This window comes from Dendrobates tinctorius, unplaced genomic scaffold (genome assembly GCF_039654945.1).
Source record: "Dendrobates tinctorius isolate UK_male_01 unplaced genomic scaffold, ASM3965494v1 ptg000108l, whole genome shotgun sequence".
NCBI lineage: Eukaryota > Metazoa > Chordata > Amphibia > Anura > Dendrobatidae > Dendrobates > Dendrobates tinctorius.
The window spans coordinates 3,112,184-3,132,304 of NW_027361776.1; the positions used below are offsets into that span (position 1 = coordinate 3,112,184).

Genomic DNA, 20,121 nt, shown 5'->3' on the forward strand with positions numbered 1-20,121 from the left:
GCCGACGCCCTGCAGGGCTGCTGGTGATCCTTTCTGCTCTGAGCTCTTGCATCCAGCTTAGTTCCTGTCTACTAAAAGCTAAGTTTTTGCCCTGCTATTATTCCATGAGATTTTGTCTGGTTTCCTTAGTGTTTGTATTCAGCCAGTCCTGGTTGGATCTGGCTGAATTCCATTTTTGTCTCTGATCAGTTGATCTCTTTGCTATGTTTTCAGAATATACCTGAGTGCTGATATAGTGATTTTGAAGTCTAGCGACTTCAGGGCCTTTTTCCCTATCAGACGGTTGGGACATTTTTGGTAGGGTTTTTTGCGGATTGCAGCCAGCATCTTTTCTGTCCTGTCCTATCTAGTTAGTTGGGCCCCATCGTTTGCTCAGCCTGTCTTTCTGTCTGTGTTTGTGTTTTCATCTGTTTTTCACCGACAATACATGTTGGGGGCTGTCTGGGGCAGTTTAGATTTCCCCTTTCCTTCTTTAGGCTTATGTAGTTCTCCAGCTGTGACGAGGGGTCTAGGGCACCGTAGGAACCCCCCACGGCTACTGTTAGTAGTGGTGTATAGGATCAGGGGTCTGCAATCCGATAGCTACCAACCTCTCCGGTTTTCTGGACTTAGCTTGTATTTTCGTTTTCTCCGGTGACTCATTCATAACAGAATCACCAGCCATATCGCAGATTCTTGGGTGCTCAATAGCAGGAAAGAATTGCAAAAAAAAAAAAAAAGTGTCAGAATTTTTTTTTTTTTTTTTTGGTGTATATTTTTTCCTCTATTTCTCTGAGGCCGTAGGGGGAATTTTTTCTCAATGGAGATTAAGCAATTGTCTGATCTTGTGGAGCAGCTTACTGCTGAAGTGCGGGGAATTTCTGCCTATCTTGCTCATTCACATGCTGCTGAACCAAAGGTCCCTACACCTGATGTGTTTTTTGGGGATCGGTCTAAATTTCTAAATTTTAAGAATAATTGTAAATTATTTTTTGCCTTGAAGCCGAACTCATCGGGGAGCTCCGCGCAGCAGGTTAAAATTGTCATCTCTTTGCTGCTCGGCGATCCCCAGGATTGGGCGTTTTCTTTGAAACCTGATGATCCTATTCTGACTGATGTGAATGCATTTTTTCAGGCCTTGGGGTTGTTATATGATGAACCTAATGCTATTGATCAGGCTGAAAAGGCCCTGGTGGCATTGAGCCAGGGTCAGGATTCTGCAGTTTTACTGGCAGCTCTCTTTCGGAAGGGTTTGTCAGAAACCGTAAAAGATACTATGGTGGGATTTCCTGTTCCCTCTGGTCTTGACGATTCTATTTCATTAGCCATTCAGGTTGATCGGCGTTTGCGTGAACGCAAAACTGCATGAGAGGTGTTGCCATCTGTTGAACAAATGTCTGAACCTATGCAATGTGATAGTTTTGTCTAGGGCGCAACGGCAGGAGTTCAGAAGGCGTAATAAGCTGTGTTTTTTCTGTGGAGATGTCTCTCATATTTTTTGTCTGCCCTAAATGAGAGAAACGTTTTGCACACACATTTGCTGTGGGTGGTGTTCAACCTAAGTTTCTTCTGGCAATTACTCTGATCTGCTCCCTGTCCACATTTTCCGCTAAGGCTTTTGTGGATTCGGGAGCAGCTCTGAACCTGATGGACTTGGATTTTGCTAAACGTTGTGGGTTTCCTATGACACCTCAGCGGACGCCTATCCCTTTGAGGGGTATTGATGCTACTCCTTTGGCGAAGAATAAACCTCAGTTTTGGACCCAGGTGGTAATGCGGGTCGCCCCAGACCATCAAGAAAATTGCAGATTTTTGGTGTTGCATAATTTGCATGATACCATCGTTCTGGGGTTTCCCTGGTTGCAAATCCATAATCCAGTTTTGGATTGGAAATCTGTGTCTGTGGTGAGTTGGGGTTGTCGGTGTGCCCTTAGTGATGCTCCTGTTTTCTCCACCTCTCCCCAGTCGCATGATGTTCCTGACTATTTGGCTGATTTTTATGATGTATTTAGTGAGAATGAGTCTGCGTCTTTGCCTCCTCATAGGACTTATGACTGCAATTGAGCTGAGCCCTTGGTGTAAATTTCCCAAGGGTCGACTTTTCAATTTATATGTACCCGAGCACGAGGCTATGCGATCCTATATTAAGGAGTCGTTGGAGAAGGGTCATATAAGGCTGGTTTCACACTTGCGTTTTTTTTCGCGGGATTTTAGCGCTAAAAAACGCATGCGTTTTTTTTCCTATACTTTGCATGGGATGCGCTTATGTGCGCATACACATGCGTTTGTATGCGTTTTTCCGCGCATGAGTTTTTTTGTGGTATGCGCTCGGGCACACAAAATGCATCCTGTTGCATTTTTTGGGCGTCCGACTTGCCTCAAAAAAATGCATGCGCGCGCAATGCGTTTTTTTACAGCAAGACACCCATTATAAGTCTATGGGTGCGCATATGTACGCATTGGCATGCTTATGTATGCGTTTTTTTGCGCATGCGTTTTTTTTTTTACCATTAGTTGGACAATGGAATTTAGGGGTTTGGGTTAGAGTTAGGGTTAGTTAAGGGGGTTTAGGGCTAGGGTTAGGGTTAACTAGGGTTTAGAGTCAGGGTTAGGGTTAGTATGGTTTGGTTAAGGGTCAGGGTCAGGGTTAGGGTTAGTAAAGTCATGGTTTGGGTTAGTGTGAGGGGCCACCTAATGTTGGAAAAAAACGCAAACGCGGTAAAAACGCACTAAAAACGCATACAAACGCATAAAAACGCTGCGTTTTTTTCATGCATGCTCATAAAAATGCTTGAAAAAAACGCAGCATTTGTATGCGTTTGTATGCGTTTTTTCAATGTGTTTTTTTGCGGGAAAAACGCGCTGCAAAAAAAAGCAAGTGTGAAATTAGCCTTAGACCATCCGCTTCACCCTTAGGTGCTGGGTTTTTTTTTGTGGCCAAGAAAGATGGTTCATTAAGGCCTTGTATTGACTATCGTTCCCTCAACAAAATTACTGTTAAATATCAGTATCCGTTACCCCTGATTTCTGATCTATTCTCCAGAGTTAAAGGTGCTTGCTGGTTTACCAAGCTTGACCTCAGGGGGGCGTATAATCTTCGCATTAAGCAGGGGGATGAATGGAAGACGGCGTTTAATACTCCGGAGGGACATTTTGAGTACCTGGTGATGCCTTTTGGGCTCACTAATGCCCCTTCTGTCTTCCAGTGCTTCATGAATGATATATTCCGAGACTTTGTGGATAAATTTTTGATCATCTATCTGGATGATATTTTGATCTTTTCCAAGGATTGGGACTCTCATGTGGAACATGTTCGGACTGTCTTCCGGATTTTGAGGGAGATTTCCCTGTATGTCAAGGGATCGAAATGCCTTTTTGGTGTACAGAGGATTTCATTTTTGGGATTTATTTTGTCTCTGTCAACTATTGAAATGGACCCGGCCAAGGTACAGGCCATTTATGATTGGGTTCAGCCCACTTCTTTGAAGGCCCGCCAGAAGTTTTTGGGTTTTGCTAATTTTTATCATAAATTTATAGCTAATTTTTCTGGTATTGCCAAACCATTGACTGATTTGACTAAGAAGGGGGCTGATGTGCTGAATTGGTCTCCGGAGGCTGTTACTTCTTTTCAGGAGCTGAAGCGAAGGTTCACTTCTGCTCCGGTTTTGCGGCAACCTGATGTCTCACTCCCGTTTCAGGTAGAGGTGGACGCTTCTGAGATTGGTGCAGGAGCTGTTTTGTCCCAAAAAGATCCTGTAACATCTAAAATGAATCCCTGTGCTTTCTTTTCCCAAAAGTTCTCCCCATCCGAACGTAACTATGATGTGGGGAATCGGGAACTGTTAGCCATGAAATGAGCATTTGAGGAGTGGAGACATTGGTTGGAGGGAGCTAAACATCAAGTCGTGGTCCTTACTGACCACAAGAATTTGATTTACCTGGAGTCGGCCAAAAGCTTGAATCCTAGACAGGTTAGGTGGGCCTTGTTTTTCACACGTTTTGATTTTGTGGTCTCTTTTCTTTCGGGCACTAAGAATGTCAAGGCAGACGCCCTCTCTAGGAGTTTCTTTGCTGATTCTCCTATTGTGACCAAGTCTGCTACCATCTTAGGTGAGGGGGTAGTTCTTTCTGCCATCTCGCCCGATTTGAGACGTGTTCTGGAAGAGTTTCAGGAGGACAAACCTGAGCGTTGTCCCATTGGAAAATTGTATGTTCCTGACCAGTGGAAGAAGAGAGTGATGTCTGAAGTTCATTGCTCTGCATTGGCTGGTCATCCAGGTATTTTTGGTACTAGAGATTTGGTGAGTCGGTCTTTTTGATGGCCCGCCTTGTCTCGTGATGTCAGGAATTTTGTGCAGTCCTGTGGGACTTGCTCCCGGTCTAAACCTTGTTCTCGCTCTAGTGGGTTGTTGATGCCTTTGCCGGTGCCCAGGAGGCCATGGATCCATATTTCAATAGATTTTATCTCTGATATGCCTGTCTCTCAGAGAATGACTGTTATTTCGGTGATTTGTGATAGATTCTCTAAGATGGTCCATCTTGTACCACTCCCTAAGTTGCCATCTTCCTCAGAGTTGGTGCCCTTGTTTTTGCAACAGGTGGTTCGCTTGCACGGGATTCCTGAGAACATTGTATTTGACAGAGGAGTTCAGTTTCTAGATTTTGAAGGACTTTCTGTTCCAAGCTGGGAATTCAGTTGTCCTTCTCCTCTGCGTTTCACCCTCAGACCAATGGGCAGACGGAGAGAACAAACCAGACTTTGGAGTCGTATTTGAGATGTTTTATTTCTGCTGATCAGGATGATTGGGTTTCATTTTTGCCCTTGGCCGAATTTGCTTTAAATAATAGAGCTAGTTCTGCCACTTTGATGTCACTTTTTTGTAACTTTGGGCTTCATCCTCGGTTCTCTTCAGGGCAGGTGGAGTCTTCTGCCTGCCCAGGTGTTGACACTGTGGTGGAGAGAATGCACCAGGTTTGGGACCAAGTGGTGGATAACTTGTCTCTCTCCCAGGAAAAGGCCCAGCGGTTTTCCAACCGGCATAGGACCATTGGTCCCCGGTTTAAGGTGGGTGATATGGTTTGGTTGTCATCAAAGAATATCTCTATGAAGGTGGCTTCTCCAAAGTTTAAACCTAGATTTATTGGACCTTACAAGATTTTGGAGTTTCTTAATCCGGTCTCTTTTCGATTGGCTCTTCCTGTTACATTCAAGATCCATAATGTGTTTCATAAGTCTCTGTTAAAGAGGTTTGTTGAGCCAGTAGTTCCTGTGGTGGCACCTCCTGACCCTGTATTGGTTGAAGGTAATGTGGAATATGAGGTTGAGAAGATACTGGATTCTCGTCTGGCTAGACGGAGACTCCAGTATTTGGTTAAATGGAAGGGTTATGGCCAGGAAGATAATTCTTGGGTCCCTGCATACGATATTCATGCCAAAAGATTGGTTCGTGCTTTTCATCGGGCCCATCCTGATCGCCCTGGTGGCGTGGATGAGGGTTCGGTGACCCCTTCTCAAGGGGGAGGTACTGTTGTGAGTTCATTCTCCCCTTCACCTTTGATGTCTGATGAACTCCCTCTGCTGGTGAAGAGAGGTAGTGAAATTGATTGGAATGGGAAGAACCTGTCATCTGAACAGGCAGAGTGTGATTGGACATCTGGAATTTCTGAGTGGATATAAGGCAGCTGACGCCCTGCAGGGCTGCTGGTGATCCTTTCTGCTCTGAGCTCTTGCATACAGCTTAGTTCCTGTCTACTAAAAGCTAAGTTTTTGCCCTGCTATTATTCCATGAGATTTTGTCTGGTTTCCTTAGTGTTTGTATTCAGCCAGTCCTGTTTGGGACTGGCTGAATTCCATTTTTGTCTCTGATCAGTTGATCTCTTTGCTCTGTTTTCAGAATATACCTGAGTGCTGATATAGTGATTTTAAAGTCTAGCGACTTCAGGGCCTTTTTCTCTATCAGACGGTTGGGACATTTTTGGTAGGGTTTTTTGCGGATTGCAGCCAGCATCTTTTCTGTCCTGTCCTATCTAGTTAGTTGGGCCCCATCGTTTGCTCAGCCTGTCTTTCTGTCTGTGTTTGTGTTTTCATCTGTTTTTCACCGACAATACATGTTGGGGGCTGTCTATTGCTTTGGGGTCTGCTCTGGGGCAGTTTAGATTTCCCCTTTCCTTCTTTAGGCTTATGTAGTTCTCCGGCTGTGGTCTAGGGCACCGTAGGAACCCCCCACGGCTACTGTTAGTTGTGGTGTATAGGATCAGGGGTCTGCAATCCGATAGCTACCAACCTCTCCGGTTTTCTGGACTTAGCTTGTATTTTTGTTTTCTCCTCCTCCGGTGACTCATTCATAGCAGAGAGGTGTCAGACTACTCCGATCCTGACTCCGGCCAATGTTCCACGGCAGCTAGTCCAGAAGAAAGGAAGAGATACCTCTTTACCTCTTTTCCGCGGAAGATACGGACACACTCCTACAGGCAGTCCGAGATACAATGAAGGTGGAAGATTCTACAGAACCACAAACAACCTAAGATGAGATGTTTGGAGGGTTGAGAGCCCGCAGAAATACAGTATTTCCTGTTAATAAGCATATAACAACGATAACATTGGAAGAATGGGAAGAATCGGGGAAGAAACCGATAGTCCCAAAAGACTTCAGGTACCGTCTTCCTTTTGATCCAGAAGAGACAAATGTGTGGGGGGATCGTTCCGAAGATCGACATACCTGTAGCCAGAGTGTAAAAGAACACGACTATACCCTTCGAGGATTCGTCCTGCCTGATCCGATGGATAAGAGATCAGAGGACCTCCTCAAGAAAGCCTGGGAAGCATCTGCAGCCGTTATGAAAGCTAACAGAGCAGCCACCTTGGTAGCCAGATCAATGAGCTTATGGATGAGCGAGCCAGAAGACCAGATTAGAGCCAAAACCCCCAGGGAGGAGATCCTAAAATCACTACTCCTGAGAATGGCTACCAACTTCATGGCGGACGCCTCGGCGGAATCAGTCCGTTTTGCCGCAAGAGCGCTGTGGCTGAGATCTTGGACAGGAGACACTCAGTCAAAGAGCAAACTGTGCTCTATACCCTTCTCAGGACTTCACGTTTTCGGGCCCGTATTGGACGAGCTACTTCAGAAAGCTTCCGACAAAAAGAAGGGCTTTCCAGAGGAAAAGCCTAAACGAATGCCTTTTTTTCGGAGGACCCGCTCCCATCCCAGACAGGACTATAAATGAAAGGGAAAGTCCGATAGGTGGAGCTACCCAAAAGGAGGAAGAGGGAGAAGTTCTCCTCAAGAGCGGAAGGCAAGACGTACCAGAGAATGATACCAGGAAGATAGGAGGGAGACCCTGGTACTTCCAAAACAATTGGCAGGATATTACCCAAAACCCATGGGTTCCAGAATACAGTCACAGAAGTTTACAAAATCGAGTTCACTGAGCGACCGCCCAGGAGATACTGCATAACCCAGACCCAATCTCAGGTGACCCACCAAAGACTGTTAAAGGACATATGAGACCTAATAGAGATAGGAGCCATAACTCGGGTTCCCCATGCTCAGAGATTTCAGGGTCACTACTCAACACTATTCTCCATAAAAAAACCAGGAGGAGAATACCGAACCATAATAAATCTAAAACCACTAAATCAGTGGGTGACCTACAAGAGATTCAAGATGGAATCTCTGAAAGCAGTCATACCATTAATAAAGAAGTACTTGGTCATGTGCACTCTAGATTTAAAAAGTGCCTATTATAATGTGCCCTTCCACATATCTCACCAGAAATTCCTCAGGTTCGCAATAAAAGATCCCGCGAGAATACAACATTACCAGTTTCGTTGCTTACCGTTCGGACTCATCTCGGTGCCCCGGATCTCTACAAAACTCAGAGCAGAGAACATGGCCCATCTAAGGGAAAGGAATACCCTCATCATACCATACCTGGACGACCTGCTGCTAGTGGCAGACTCTCCACAACAGATGGAGCAGGACCTTACATCCACCATATCAATCCTACAGAACCTAGGATGGGTAATAAACTGGAAGAAGTCCAGCCTAAAACCAGAAAGAGAGAAAATGTTTCTCAGAGTCATACTAAACTTGGGAAAAGAATGTTCCTTCCTTCCCCTGCACAAACAGCAGGCAATCAAACAAGAGGTCCAGAGACGCAGGTACATCTCCATAAGGAAAGCCATGAGAGTCCTAGGTCTCATGAATTCATGCATCTCCAGTGTACAATGGAGCCAATTCTACTCAAGAATCCTACAAAAAGAAGTCTTGGCGACCTGGGATGGCAGAGAAACATCACTAGACAAAAACATGAGACTCTCCGAGGAAGGAAAGCAGCCTTTCCTGGTGGAAAAACACACAAAACCTCGGAAAAGGAAGAGCCTGGAGACAGTTGCCATGTACAAACATCACTACCGACAGCAGTCTCAGAGGCTGGAGGGCTCACATGGAAGGTCGATACCTCCAGGGGACATAGGGCCCATCAATACGCAACCGGTCCTCGAATTACAGAGAGCTCAGAGCAGTCTTGGAGGCGCTAAGAACATGCCAAGAAGAACTGAGGGGTCAGAATGTCAAGATCTTCTCGGACAACTCAACTACAGTTGCCTTCCTTCAACATCAAGGAGGCCCCAGACACCATCACCTACAGGACCTAGCACACGAAATCTTTCGCTGGGCAGAAAGGACAATAACATCAGTTACTGCAGTCCACCTGAAGGGATCCAGAAATCAGGTAGCAGACTTCCTGAGCAGAGAGAAGGTCCAACCTTCAGAGTGGTCACTAAGGAAGTCTTCACACAGCTATCCCAACACTGGGGGACACCAAAAATCGATTTATTCGCCACAAGGAAGAATTCAAAAACAAAGAAATTCTTTTCTCTCAACCCGGCAGATAACTCAACAGGAGTAGACGCTTTGGCTCAGGAATGGGACATGGAGCTCGCTTACACCTTCTCGCCACTCCCTCTTATACCAAGGGTCTTAAGAAAGATCCAGGAAAGCGAGCATTAGTAATATTGATTTTTCCTTACTGGCCCAAAAGAAGCTGGTTCTCCCTTCTAAAATGGATGGAACGGGAAGATCCGATACTACTACCAGCGAGACGGGACCTTTTAACTCAAGGACCCCTAGTACACCAGAAACCAGAAATGCTACAGCTATCGGCCTGGATCCTGAGGCGGAGATACTAAAATCAAAGGGACTCTCTGAGCCACTAATATCTACTATGCAGAATAGTAGGAAGCCGGTAACCTCAGCCGGAAAATCTGGAAAACATTCTGTTCTCAATGTAAGGTGCCAGTATCAGTCACCCAGGGGCCAAATATTCCTGATATTCTCGACTTCCTCCAGGCGGGCTTCGACAAAGGACTAAGGCCTAGTATGCTGAAAGTGCAAGTGTCAGCCTTAGGTTCATACTTTGACTTTCCCCTAGCCAATCATCCCTGGGTAGTGAGGTTCATAAAAGCTACACAGCGTATGATACCCACAATCCGTAGCTCAATACCACCTTGGGACCTCAGCTTGGTCCTAAATGAGCTACGCAAGAATCCATATGAACCACTAGAGCAGTCCCTCTTAAAATCAGTGACATTTAAAACCCTATTTCTAGTAGCAATAACTACTGCTAGATGCATAGGGGAGATTCAGGCCCTGTCTATAGAGGATCCATATTTAAAGATCCAGGAAGACTGCATCGTCTTAAAATTAAATCCGGCCTTTCTCCCCAAGGTGGTTACAGATTTCCTCCAGAGAAAAGAGATAGTACTACCTGCTTTCTGCCAGAATTACAACAACAAGAAAGAACGCTCTCTCCACCTCTTGGACGTTAAAAGAGCCGTCCTTCAATACTTAGATCTTACAAAAGACTGGAGAGTAGACTCTAACCTCTTTGTCCAGATGGCAGGCAAAAACAGAGGGAAGAAGGCATCGAAAGCTACCCTAGCTAGATGGCTGAAATCAACTATCAGTGCAGCATATTGGTCGGCGGGGGAAACTCCGCCAGAAAACCTTAGGGCCCATTCTCTAAGAGCCGTTTCTGCTTCATGGGCAGAGAGCGCGGGAGCATCCATGGGCCAGATATGCAGGGCCGCAACCTGGTCAAAATGTAATACCTTTTGCAAACATAAAGTAAATGTTACGGCAAATCTTTAAACAGCCTTTGGGAGGAAAGTCCTCCAGGCTGTAATCCCGCCCTAGTTGGAGTAATTTGGTAATTCTCCTGGTGGTACTGTCAGGAGGGACGTCCTGGAAAGTAGGAATTAGTCCTACCGGTAATGGTATTTCCAGGAGTCCATCATGACAGCACCCCTTATATATCCTCCCTTGGACTTCTAGTCTGATACGTGATGTAACATGCGTAGATGGAAGTTCAATAAAATTGCGTTGCATACATCCTGGTGTGGTACTTAGAAAATCACTGAAGGGTGTTGGTGGGAAGGGGCTATTTAACCTCTTCTGTGTTCCTGCCCCTATCAAGGATAATAAGGACAACCTCCTGATGGTGCTGTCATGATGGACTCCTGGAAATACCATTATCGGTAGCACTAATTCCTACTTTTTCGACCTTGCTAACTATGTTACTATGCTACTAGATGACGGACCTAAGTAGGGACTTGCTTTTTTTGTGGATTATGTTGATGCTTTTATTGGGAACATTTTACATAACATTTGGGATCAGAGTGACGTGTTTTAGATGAAACCTCCAAGGGATCCATTCACTATAATGAGGTAGCAAAGTTACTCTGGACTCCGTCTGGCCTCTGTTCAGCAGTGTCCTTCTTTTCCAAGGTAGAAAGAGAAGAGGGGTGGAGGGCACCATCACATATCCATAAGCTATGGTGTATCAACCTGAAGTATGTCAAAAAGAGTCAAATATATGCAAGAAAAGGAGACATACTATACACCAGGGATCACCAAACAATACAATTAGTATCAAAAAATTCTTTATTCAAGTAGTTTTAGAAAAAGCAAAGATTTTTGCTATTTTTTTTATCTTTTAACGGTGTGCACTGAAGCAGTTAACTACTGTGACCATTTTATAGGTTTGATTGTTTTGGAAGCGAGGATACCAAATAGGTGTACTATTTTTTGTTTTTACATAAATATGCATATTTATTGGTTCACTATTTTTTTTCTTCATTTTATTTTGTAATTTTTTTTTATAGTTTTAAAACTTTTTTTTATTTAGTCCCTGTATGGAACTTCAATACTTATTTCACTGATCACTGGTCTCATGCAATGCAATGCACATGTATTGCATTGTATAAGACCTGACCTCAACCTGCTGGCTGAGTGTAACAAGCCACCAATAGCTGGCAGACTCAGAGGTCATCATGTGAGCTTCGTCTGCATGACAACGCTGGATCCCCCATGATGTGATCAGGTCTGATCACGGGGTTGTCAGAGAGATGAGTACAGTAGTGGTCTCCCTCTGCTATGTTCTAAATGCCGCGATCATGTCATCTAGAGTATAGCAAAGGTTTAACATCATTGGGACCTGATTCATTGACAGGAAAAGAGCTGGGACCACAGTCTCAAGCATTACTGTTAGTAACACACCACATCACACAGTCATGGATTAAATTCTTGCAGTACACAAGTTCAGGCCCAAGTTCACCAATGACCATTTGCATGATCCAAAGGAGGCGTGGGAGAAGGTCATGTTGTCAGATTAGACCGATATAGAACTTTTTGGTATCAACTCCACTCGCCATGTTTTGAGGAAGAAAAAGGATGAGTAAAACCTCAAAAGCACATCGTCCCAACCATGAAGCATGGTTGGGGAAACATCATACTTTGAGGATGCTTTTCAGCAAAAGGGACAAGACGACTGCACCGTATTGAATGGAGGATGGATGGGGCCAAGTATTGGCCAGCAATCTCCTTCCCTCAGTAAGAGCATTTAAGATGGGTCATGACTGCGTCTTCCAGCCTGACAATGACCCGAAACACACAGCCAGGACTACTAAGCAGTGGCTCCGTAAGAAGCATTCCAACGTCTTGGAGTGGCCTATGCAGTCTCCAGATCTAAACCCAATCAAAAATCTTTGGTTGGGAGCGGAAACTCAATTTTTTCCCAGCAACAGCCCCAAAACCTGAAAGATTTGGAGAAGATCTGTATGGAGGAGTGAGTCAAAATCCTTGCTGCAGTGTGTGCAAACTTGGTCAAGAGCTACGGGAAACATATGACCTCTTTAATTACAAAGGTTTCTGTACCAAATGTTAAGTTCAGTTTTTCTATTGTATCAAATACTTATTTCATGCAATAAAATGCAAATTAATTATGTAAAAATCATGCAATGTGATATTCTGTTTTTTATTTTTAAGGGGGTTTTACACATAGCGATATCGCTAGCAATATCGCTAAAGCATCACTGATTTAGTGACGCAGCAGCAATATTACTAGTGATATCGCTATGTGTGATACTTACCTCCAACCGGCTTCCGCGCTGTCTGTCGTTGATCGCGCAGCTCCATTTCTCATCGGGCGCTTCCTGCTGGTGCCGACGAGCGACGCGTGGACGCGGACGGAGAACGTCAGGATCGCCGCGTCTGAAAGGTAAGTAACGACCGCTGTATCACTGCTGCATCGCTGTGAGATCTGCCTGTGTGGCAGCTCACTAGCGACCATTTAGCGATGCACCAGCGATCCTGACCGGGTCGTATCGTTGTCGGGATCGCTGGTGCATCGCTAAATGTAAAGGGGCCTTTAGATTCTGTCTCTCACATTTGAAGTGTATCTAAGATAAGAATTACAGACCTCTCCATTGTTTGTAGGTGGGAAAATGTGCAAAATCGGCAGTGTATCATATACTTATTTTCCCCACAGTACTGTGAATCGTGGAAGAATCACATATAATACAAAAACACTGGCAAGCAAAGCATAAAAGCCTACTTATCTAATAATGTGCTTAAAAAAATGGAAATACCACAACAATGAAAGTCTATAATCGTACAAACGTTTCATAATTTATATACCTTGGGACATAGTGAGCAGCGTCATTGAGCCGGAGTCTGTGTCCATTTTGGTGGAGTTTAAAAATGGACCAACTCAGACTTAAAATGTATAATAAATTGTAGTAATAATACAGTAGTACAATGCAGCATGTGCTGTAGATGTTTTCATAATTTGGGAATGTTATAAAATTACCTATAAATGTCTGTTCTGTTCCTGATGTAAGGATCTCGGCTTTAAGTTGAGATGAGTCTGTGCTGCACTTTAGTTACATGCTCAGTAGTGAGGCAGTGTTGTTTAAGTCGGAGTCAGAAGTCAGGAAAATTGAGGAGTCTGTGGTTTCGCTTACCGACTCCACAGCACTGATAGTGTGGCAATAAAAAGTGGACTACATGTAATAGTAGAAACTCCATTTAATGCATATATCTTGAGACAAAGTAAGGCTAATTTCACATTAGCGGTTTTTTGCGCAGCGCATCATGCGCAATAGAAACGCATGCAAAAACGCATCATGCGTTTTTCCATGCGTTTGCGTTTTTTATTGCCATGCGTTTTAACCAGTTTCTAGCCATGTTTACTCTTAAAACGCATGCGTACGTTTTAACGCTGTTGGACGGACCCAAAAATGCTACAGGTTGCGTCTGGCGTGTCTAGACGCTCACCTGAAAAAAACGCATGTGCACGATAACACAGCCGAACGCAAGGACCATGCGCACGCCATGTTAAACATAGGTGCGCATGACGCATGCGCGCGATGCGCTGCGCAAAAAAACGCTAATGTGAAACCAGCCTAAGCCAGTGAAAAGTCAAATAGAGGAACGGGTAGGGGGGCTTTGGATTCGTGTCCATTTATTTCAATGACTGTACATGTAATACTTTTCTGGGAAACATATAGCAGGTGGCTGTTCACCAGATTTGCAGCTGTTAAGTTGGGTAATTTTGCTAAAACTATGCATTTAACTAAGCGGACAAAATATGTATTCTGCTCTAATGTATCTTTTTTTTTATCAGGTCTATTGCACGGTTGGCAAATATCAGTGATGGGCAGCTGCACAAAGCAGCTCAGGAAACGGAGATAGGTTTGCAGCATGAGAAGGAGTGGAAACTTGGAAAATGTATCCTCAGATTCCCTGAGATTCTGCAGAAGATCTTAGACGACCTCTTACTGCACACACTATGTGATTACCTCTATGAATTGGCCACTACCTTCACAGAGTTCTATGATAGCTGCTACTGTGTGGAAAAGGACAGACAGACTGGTAATTGCATTAATAATAAGAAAAAATATTACATTCCAAAACTGAGGACTAATTACATAATTGAACTTAAAAGTAAATTATTGTTAGAAAGTCTATTGTATGCTCTCTGGTTGGGAAGTTTCATCCAAGAAGATAGAGGTTAATGCCTAATAAGCTATAGTAATGAAGGAAATCCGCAGGCATATTGTGGATTTGTAGCTGTATTTCTGTTCTTTCAGTGCCTGCTTGCCTTGTAAAGAGAGGATAAGAAAATTTCCAGTTTCTTGGTGCATCAAAGTCGGTTATATTTTGCCCAACTACTTGTTGAACTAAAATATGCAACTTTTATACACCAAATTGTGTGATTTAATTATTTCCCTACTTGTACTATAAGCAACCTCTCACCTCATTACTGATAAGAACCCTTGCTATTAGTGAGAATTTTGCACAATTTAATACTATATTTCCCTTAAATATGTCTGGTCACCCTAAATGATTAGCTGGGTAGCCTTGAGTTCAAGACGAGTTGTCCACATGGATCAAGCAATTTTGATCATTGTGAGGCAACAGAAAATAATAATAGTCATCAAATATACATAGCAAAGCAAACCTCCTAGAATTGTTGAGGTGTGTGGCAGCAAAGGGAATCTGTCAGTAGGATCAACCCTCTCAAGCAGTCTATATCTGCATGAAGGTCATAGGAAGCTGAATAAAGTGATACCTTGAGATATGCAATCTGATGTCTTATTACAGAGAGAAATCCACATTTTTCTTAAAAATGAGCTGTTCCAGAGTATGGGCCAGACACTGGTCTGCATGAGAATCTGCCACATGAAAGTTATGTAATGAAAGGGTATGTAATGACTGCTCTCTCTTCTCCTGATCTCACTGTGATTATACAGTGCTGCTCACCATTATTGGCACCCCTTAATTTTTTTCATAGACTGTACAATATCTTCATAAATAAATGTAAACGTACCAATGATTTAGCGAATCCTGCTTTGAGCAGGGGGTTGGACCAGATGGCCCAGGAGGTCCCTTCCAACTCTACGATTCTATGATTCTATGATTCAAAGTTATTTCCTTAAGATTTTTTAATTTATGGTCCAAAGTAATACAACAATAAAACATTGTTTTTCAGCTTACATGTTGCAATTTTAAAGAAGAAACCGAATTAGCAGCATGTGCAGCAGTAAAAGCACCCCTAATTAATATTTGGTTGCACACCATTTGGCATTGATGATAGTCTCCAAATATTTCTTGTAGCCATCTCTAAGCTTCTTGCACTTCTCATCTGGTGTTTTCTCCCACTCTTCTATTGCAGTTTGTTCAAGCTCTTTAATGTTTGAAGGGTTCTTTTTCCCAATGGAAAATTTCAGCTCATCCCAAAGATTTTCAATGGGATTGAGGTCAGAACTCATAGCTGACCTTTTTAAAACAGTCCATTTTTTTATTTTTCAACCATTCCTGTGTACTTTTGTATTTGTGCTTTGGGTCATTGACTTGCTGGAAAACCCATGATCTTTTACAGGAAAGATGTATATCTTTGTACCGTGTTAGCCAGTAGATAGAAAAATATTCAGAATTGAGAGTCTCCTCAGTGGCTGATACCTTTTAATGGCTAACTGAAAAGATGGTAACACATTGCAAGCTTTCAAGACTACTCAGGTCTCTTCATCAGGCATAGACTAATACAAAATCTGAAGAGTCACATATTTATGCACAATACAGCACAGAAAAAATGCAATAGAAGAGACAAGTGACGTGAAGCAGAACTATCATTATGGGAGAGGGAGAAACATAAATATTGCTCCAGTTCATAGATAAGGAGTCCGGATGTTTTATTGTCCTCTGATTGGGGTCTCCTAATGTGTTGTGATGCCCCCACACGGTCTTAGGAGCAAATTCCTTAATTGATGTAAAAAGACATAAATCCATGCGACACATTCATTCCAGCACTGAGAGTGTCAAAGGTCGTCATAAATTTATACTCACAGACTCTTCTCTCTCTCTCTGAGATGTGAAGTTACCTTTCAATACCAGTAATTTCATATCCACGTTCCTGTGATCAGGCGTACAAAAATGTTTTGCCACAGGTAGATCCATTCTTTTTTCTCTTATTGTGTGACGATGAGCATTCATCCTTGTTCTAAGCTTTTGCCCTGTCTCCCCCACATACAGACCCCCTGTTGAACATTTAGTACAAATAATTAAGTACACCAAATTAGATGTAATGCAGCTGAAAGTACCTGGGTTCTTGTAGTCCTGATGTGAATTGGGGATCTTTATCTTGTCCGTAGTCATTATAGAAGGACAGGTTTTACATTTTTTTCTGGTTGCAAGGAAAGGTTCCTCCAGCTGTTGGAGAGGACAGGGAGCTTCTGACAATGATGCTTTTTAGATGTGGGGGGTCTGGAAAAATGGATTGTAATCGGGCATCTTTTTGTAGTAAAGGTTGTAATTTCCATTTAGCTCCCCTTAGCACTTCCAGATTTGGGTTGTAGGTGACTACTAGAGGCACCCGGTTATTTTCTTCTTTAGCTTTGTAATGTAGCAGGTGATTCCTTGACATTCTGGTGGCTCTTGTAATTTGGATTTCAATTGTTCTTGGATGGTAGCCCTGATTCAAAAAGGTCTTTTTGAGGCGACCAAGGTGTTTGTCTCTATCCATGGGGTTGGAACATATACGATTGTATCTGATGGCTTGGCTATAGATAATAGAGTTCTTTATGTGTTTTGGATGGAAACTGTCCCATTTAAGGTATGTTGGACGGTCGATTGGCTTCTGATACAGGGATGTCTCTATTTCATTGTTTTTTAGCTTAATGATGGTGTCCAAAAAGTTAATCTCAGTGCTGGAGTAGTTGAGTGTTAAATTGATGGTGGGATGAAATTGATTAAACTGTTTGTGGAACGTCTTTAGCTGTTGCTCAGACTCCGTCCAGATGATTAAAATATCATCAATGAAGCGGTAGTAGGCCAGGGGCCTGATGGGGCATGAGGACAAAAAGTCGCTTTCAAGCTTGGCCATGAAAAGATTTGCATACTGTGGAGCCATTTTACTTCCCATAGCTGTGCCAGTCTCCTGTAGATAAATTTTGTTGTCAAATTCAAAGTAATCGTGGGTGTGGATGAATTTTATAAGTTTCACCACAGCATCAGCATCAGTCCCTGTGTTTTCCACGAAGAATTTGCAGGCATTTAATCCATCTTGGTGTGGGATATTAGAGTACAAAGATTCCACATCCATGGTGGCCAGGATGTTTCCTTCTGGTAGAGGACCTATTGCTGCTAGTTTATTCAATAGGTCAGTTGTGTCCTGAATGTAGCTAGGTGTATCCTTCACCAGTGGTTTAAGAATACCCTCTACCCATCCAGATACCTGCTCAGTGAGGGTTCCCACACATGAAATAATTGGTCTTCCTGGATTTCCAGATTTGTGGATTTTGGGAAGCATGTAGAATGTCCCTATTCTTGTACTCTCTGGTATCAGGTCATCACCGTCTCTTATGGACTGGTCAGGCAAATAAGATACCAACTTGTTTAGTTCCTTGTAATAGTACTGTGTAGGATCCGACTCCAATTTTCTATAGTAGCGTGTGTCCATAAGTTGCCTGTTTGCTTCCTTCATGTAGTCTGACGTATTCATCATGACTATTGCACCTCCCTTGTCAGCAGGTTTAAAGATGATTTCTTTGTTGGTTTTTAAAGACCGTATGGCCTTTCTCTCCTGGGCACTGATGTTGGATGCTTGTCTCCTGTTAGTGTCTATGATTTTGGATTTTATCAAATGTCTGAAGGAGTCTATATATTTATCCAAATGAGGGTTGCGTCCAGGTGGAGGTGTCCAGTCTGACCTTTTCCTAGTTGTTAGGATCCCTTTTCCTTTGGTCTGAGTGTTTTCTGAATCTTCTGTATCATTGAAATATTCCCTCAGGCGCAGTCTGTAAACAAACTGTTGTTTTGCATTGCCAAAAGGCTCTATTGTGGTTTCCTCTGTCCACGTGACATTTTCCCAGAAGGATTGTAGTTTGTCAAGGTACTCTTTGGCAAAGATCAGTCGTTATTTTTTTATGTCTTTTCTGCAGCAACGGTTTCTACCTTGGCCTTCGCCCATAAAACTCTGCTTGGTTTAGTGTGTGGTGTATAATACTTGTTAAAACCATAACCCCAGACTGTTCGAGGTTGGCCTTCGGATGTTTGACGTGCTGATTTTTCCACCATTCGCACCAACCCTCAAAGACATTTTTTATCAATGTTCTTCTTTTCTCCACTTCCAGGGAGGATTGTTGATGTGTCCAAGCTTGGCAAAATTCTTAATAACATTGCGCACTGTTGAAACTGGGATACCAAGGTCTTTGGAGACGGCCTTATATCCTTTAGAAGTCTTGTGTTTGCTAATAATATCAGTTCTGATGTCCTCAGACAGCTCCTTTGTTTTCACCATTGTGACAAAAGGCCCCGTCTCACATAGCGAGATCGCTGATGCGTCACCGATCGTGATCGTGCTCGAATGTCCTGGGCCATTTTTCATCGTTGGCGTCCCGCTGGCCAGCATGCATTGCTGTGTTTGATGCAGATGAGCATGATGAGCCCTGTTGAGGGCAGAGTAAAGTACTGCAGTGCACAGGCGCCGGACCTCTCTGACCTTTCCCGGCGCCTGCGCACTGCAGTACTCTGCTCTGCCCTCAACAGGGCAGATAAAGTACGCCTGCGCAAGAGCCGCAACAGAAGTAAGGAGGACGTCATCGCTAGAAGATGGGAGGCGCCGGACCGTGACACCCATCGGACCGGACCCCGGGGTGAGTATAATCTAACTCATTTTTCTTATCTTTTAGGTTATATCGGGGGCTTATCCACAGCATTACAGAATGCTGTAGATAAGCCCCTGATGGCGGTGGCCACATCTCATAGGGCAAAAATGAGGTGACCGATTCCCTTTAAGGTGACAAATTGAATCAGTGCTCAATTATAAAATGCTTGGATCTTACCATAACATGTTTATACAAGGACATTTTCAGAGGGATAGGTCACACTTGGGTACCGTCCTTGTCAGGGCGGGAGATATTGCATTGGGCATGACAGGGAGTTTAGTTTCACTTATCTGACTTTATTTCCCTTTTCTCTCCCTCTAAATGATGTTTTTGCTGATCAAAAACTTTTAATGGTAAGATCCAACCATTTTTAAGTGAGCATTTGTTCACTTTATCACCTTAATGTCTGAATGTCATTGTGAGGATTTGGCTACCCTTACTTTAATCTTGAACATTAAAAGATATATTTTATCTGATTCTGCTTACCCCTATGACCTACATGCCCACATAGGAAGATTGATCCTACTGACAGATTTGTTTTAATGTCAGGAGATAGTTCCATTTACACTTGTGTGTATCTGCATGTAATATATGTCTCTCAGCCTGTAAGTATTGTAATGGTCCTGTTGTTTCTTCTATAGGTCAGATTGTCAATGTGAACATGAGCAGAATGTTACTGTGCGATGCTACAGCTGCTGTAATGGTGAAAGGATTTGATATTCTGGGAATCAAACCTGTACAGAGGATGTAACAGTAGAATGACCAGCTGAACTTCTATTTGCGAATATATTAAAAAAAATGCAGTTACTTTTCTAAAATAAAAAATGGAGAATGCAATAATGAGACAATGAATGCCTGATTATCTCCACATTTACAAATGGACAATTTCACACTGGTAAAACATCTGCTTACAATAATTGTAGCTAAATAAAAAGTCAGTACATGCTGTCACTTAAAAGGGGACATTTAGTTCACTTGGACTAGAATACACAATTCTATTTCAGTGAATGGAAGCTTTATTATTGCTACAGATTCCAAAAAGGCACAGCAGAAAGCAAACTGTCTGAAAGTAAGGCTGTGTGCACACGCTGCGGATTATGTGCGGATTCATCCGCGCGGATTTTGTAAAATCC

General features: G+C 43.2%; 1 protein-coding gene across 2 annotated transcripts in view; it reads left to right on the forward strand.

Moving 5' to 3' along the window:
* Window positions 1-19,836, forward strand: part of RARS1 (arginyl-tRNA synthetase 1) — a 679,371-nt gene extending 659,535 nt beyond the window's left edge. The window contains exons 14-15 of one of the 2 annotated variants that reach the window (XM_073589462.1): window positions 13,948-14,195; window positions 19,630-19,836. In XM_073589462.1, coding sequence (XP_073445563.1) covers window positions 13,948-14,195; window positions 19,630-19,739 — 358 coding nt within the window. In that variant the 3' untranslated portion in view covers window positions 19,740-19,836. Of the gene's footprint in view, window positions 1-13,947; window positions 14,196-19,629 lie in introns of those variants that run through there. The other variant, XM_073589464.1, reaches the window with a different exon arrangement.
* Window positions 19,837-20,121: the final 285 nt, after the last annotated feature.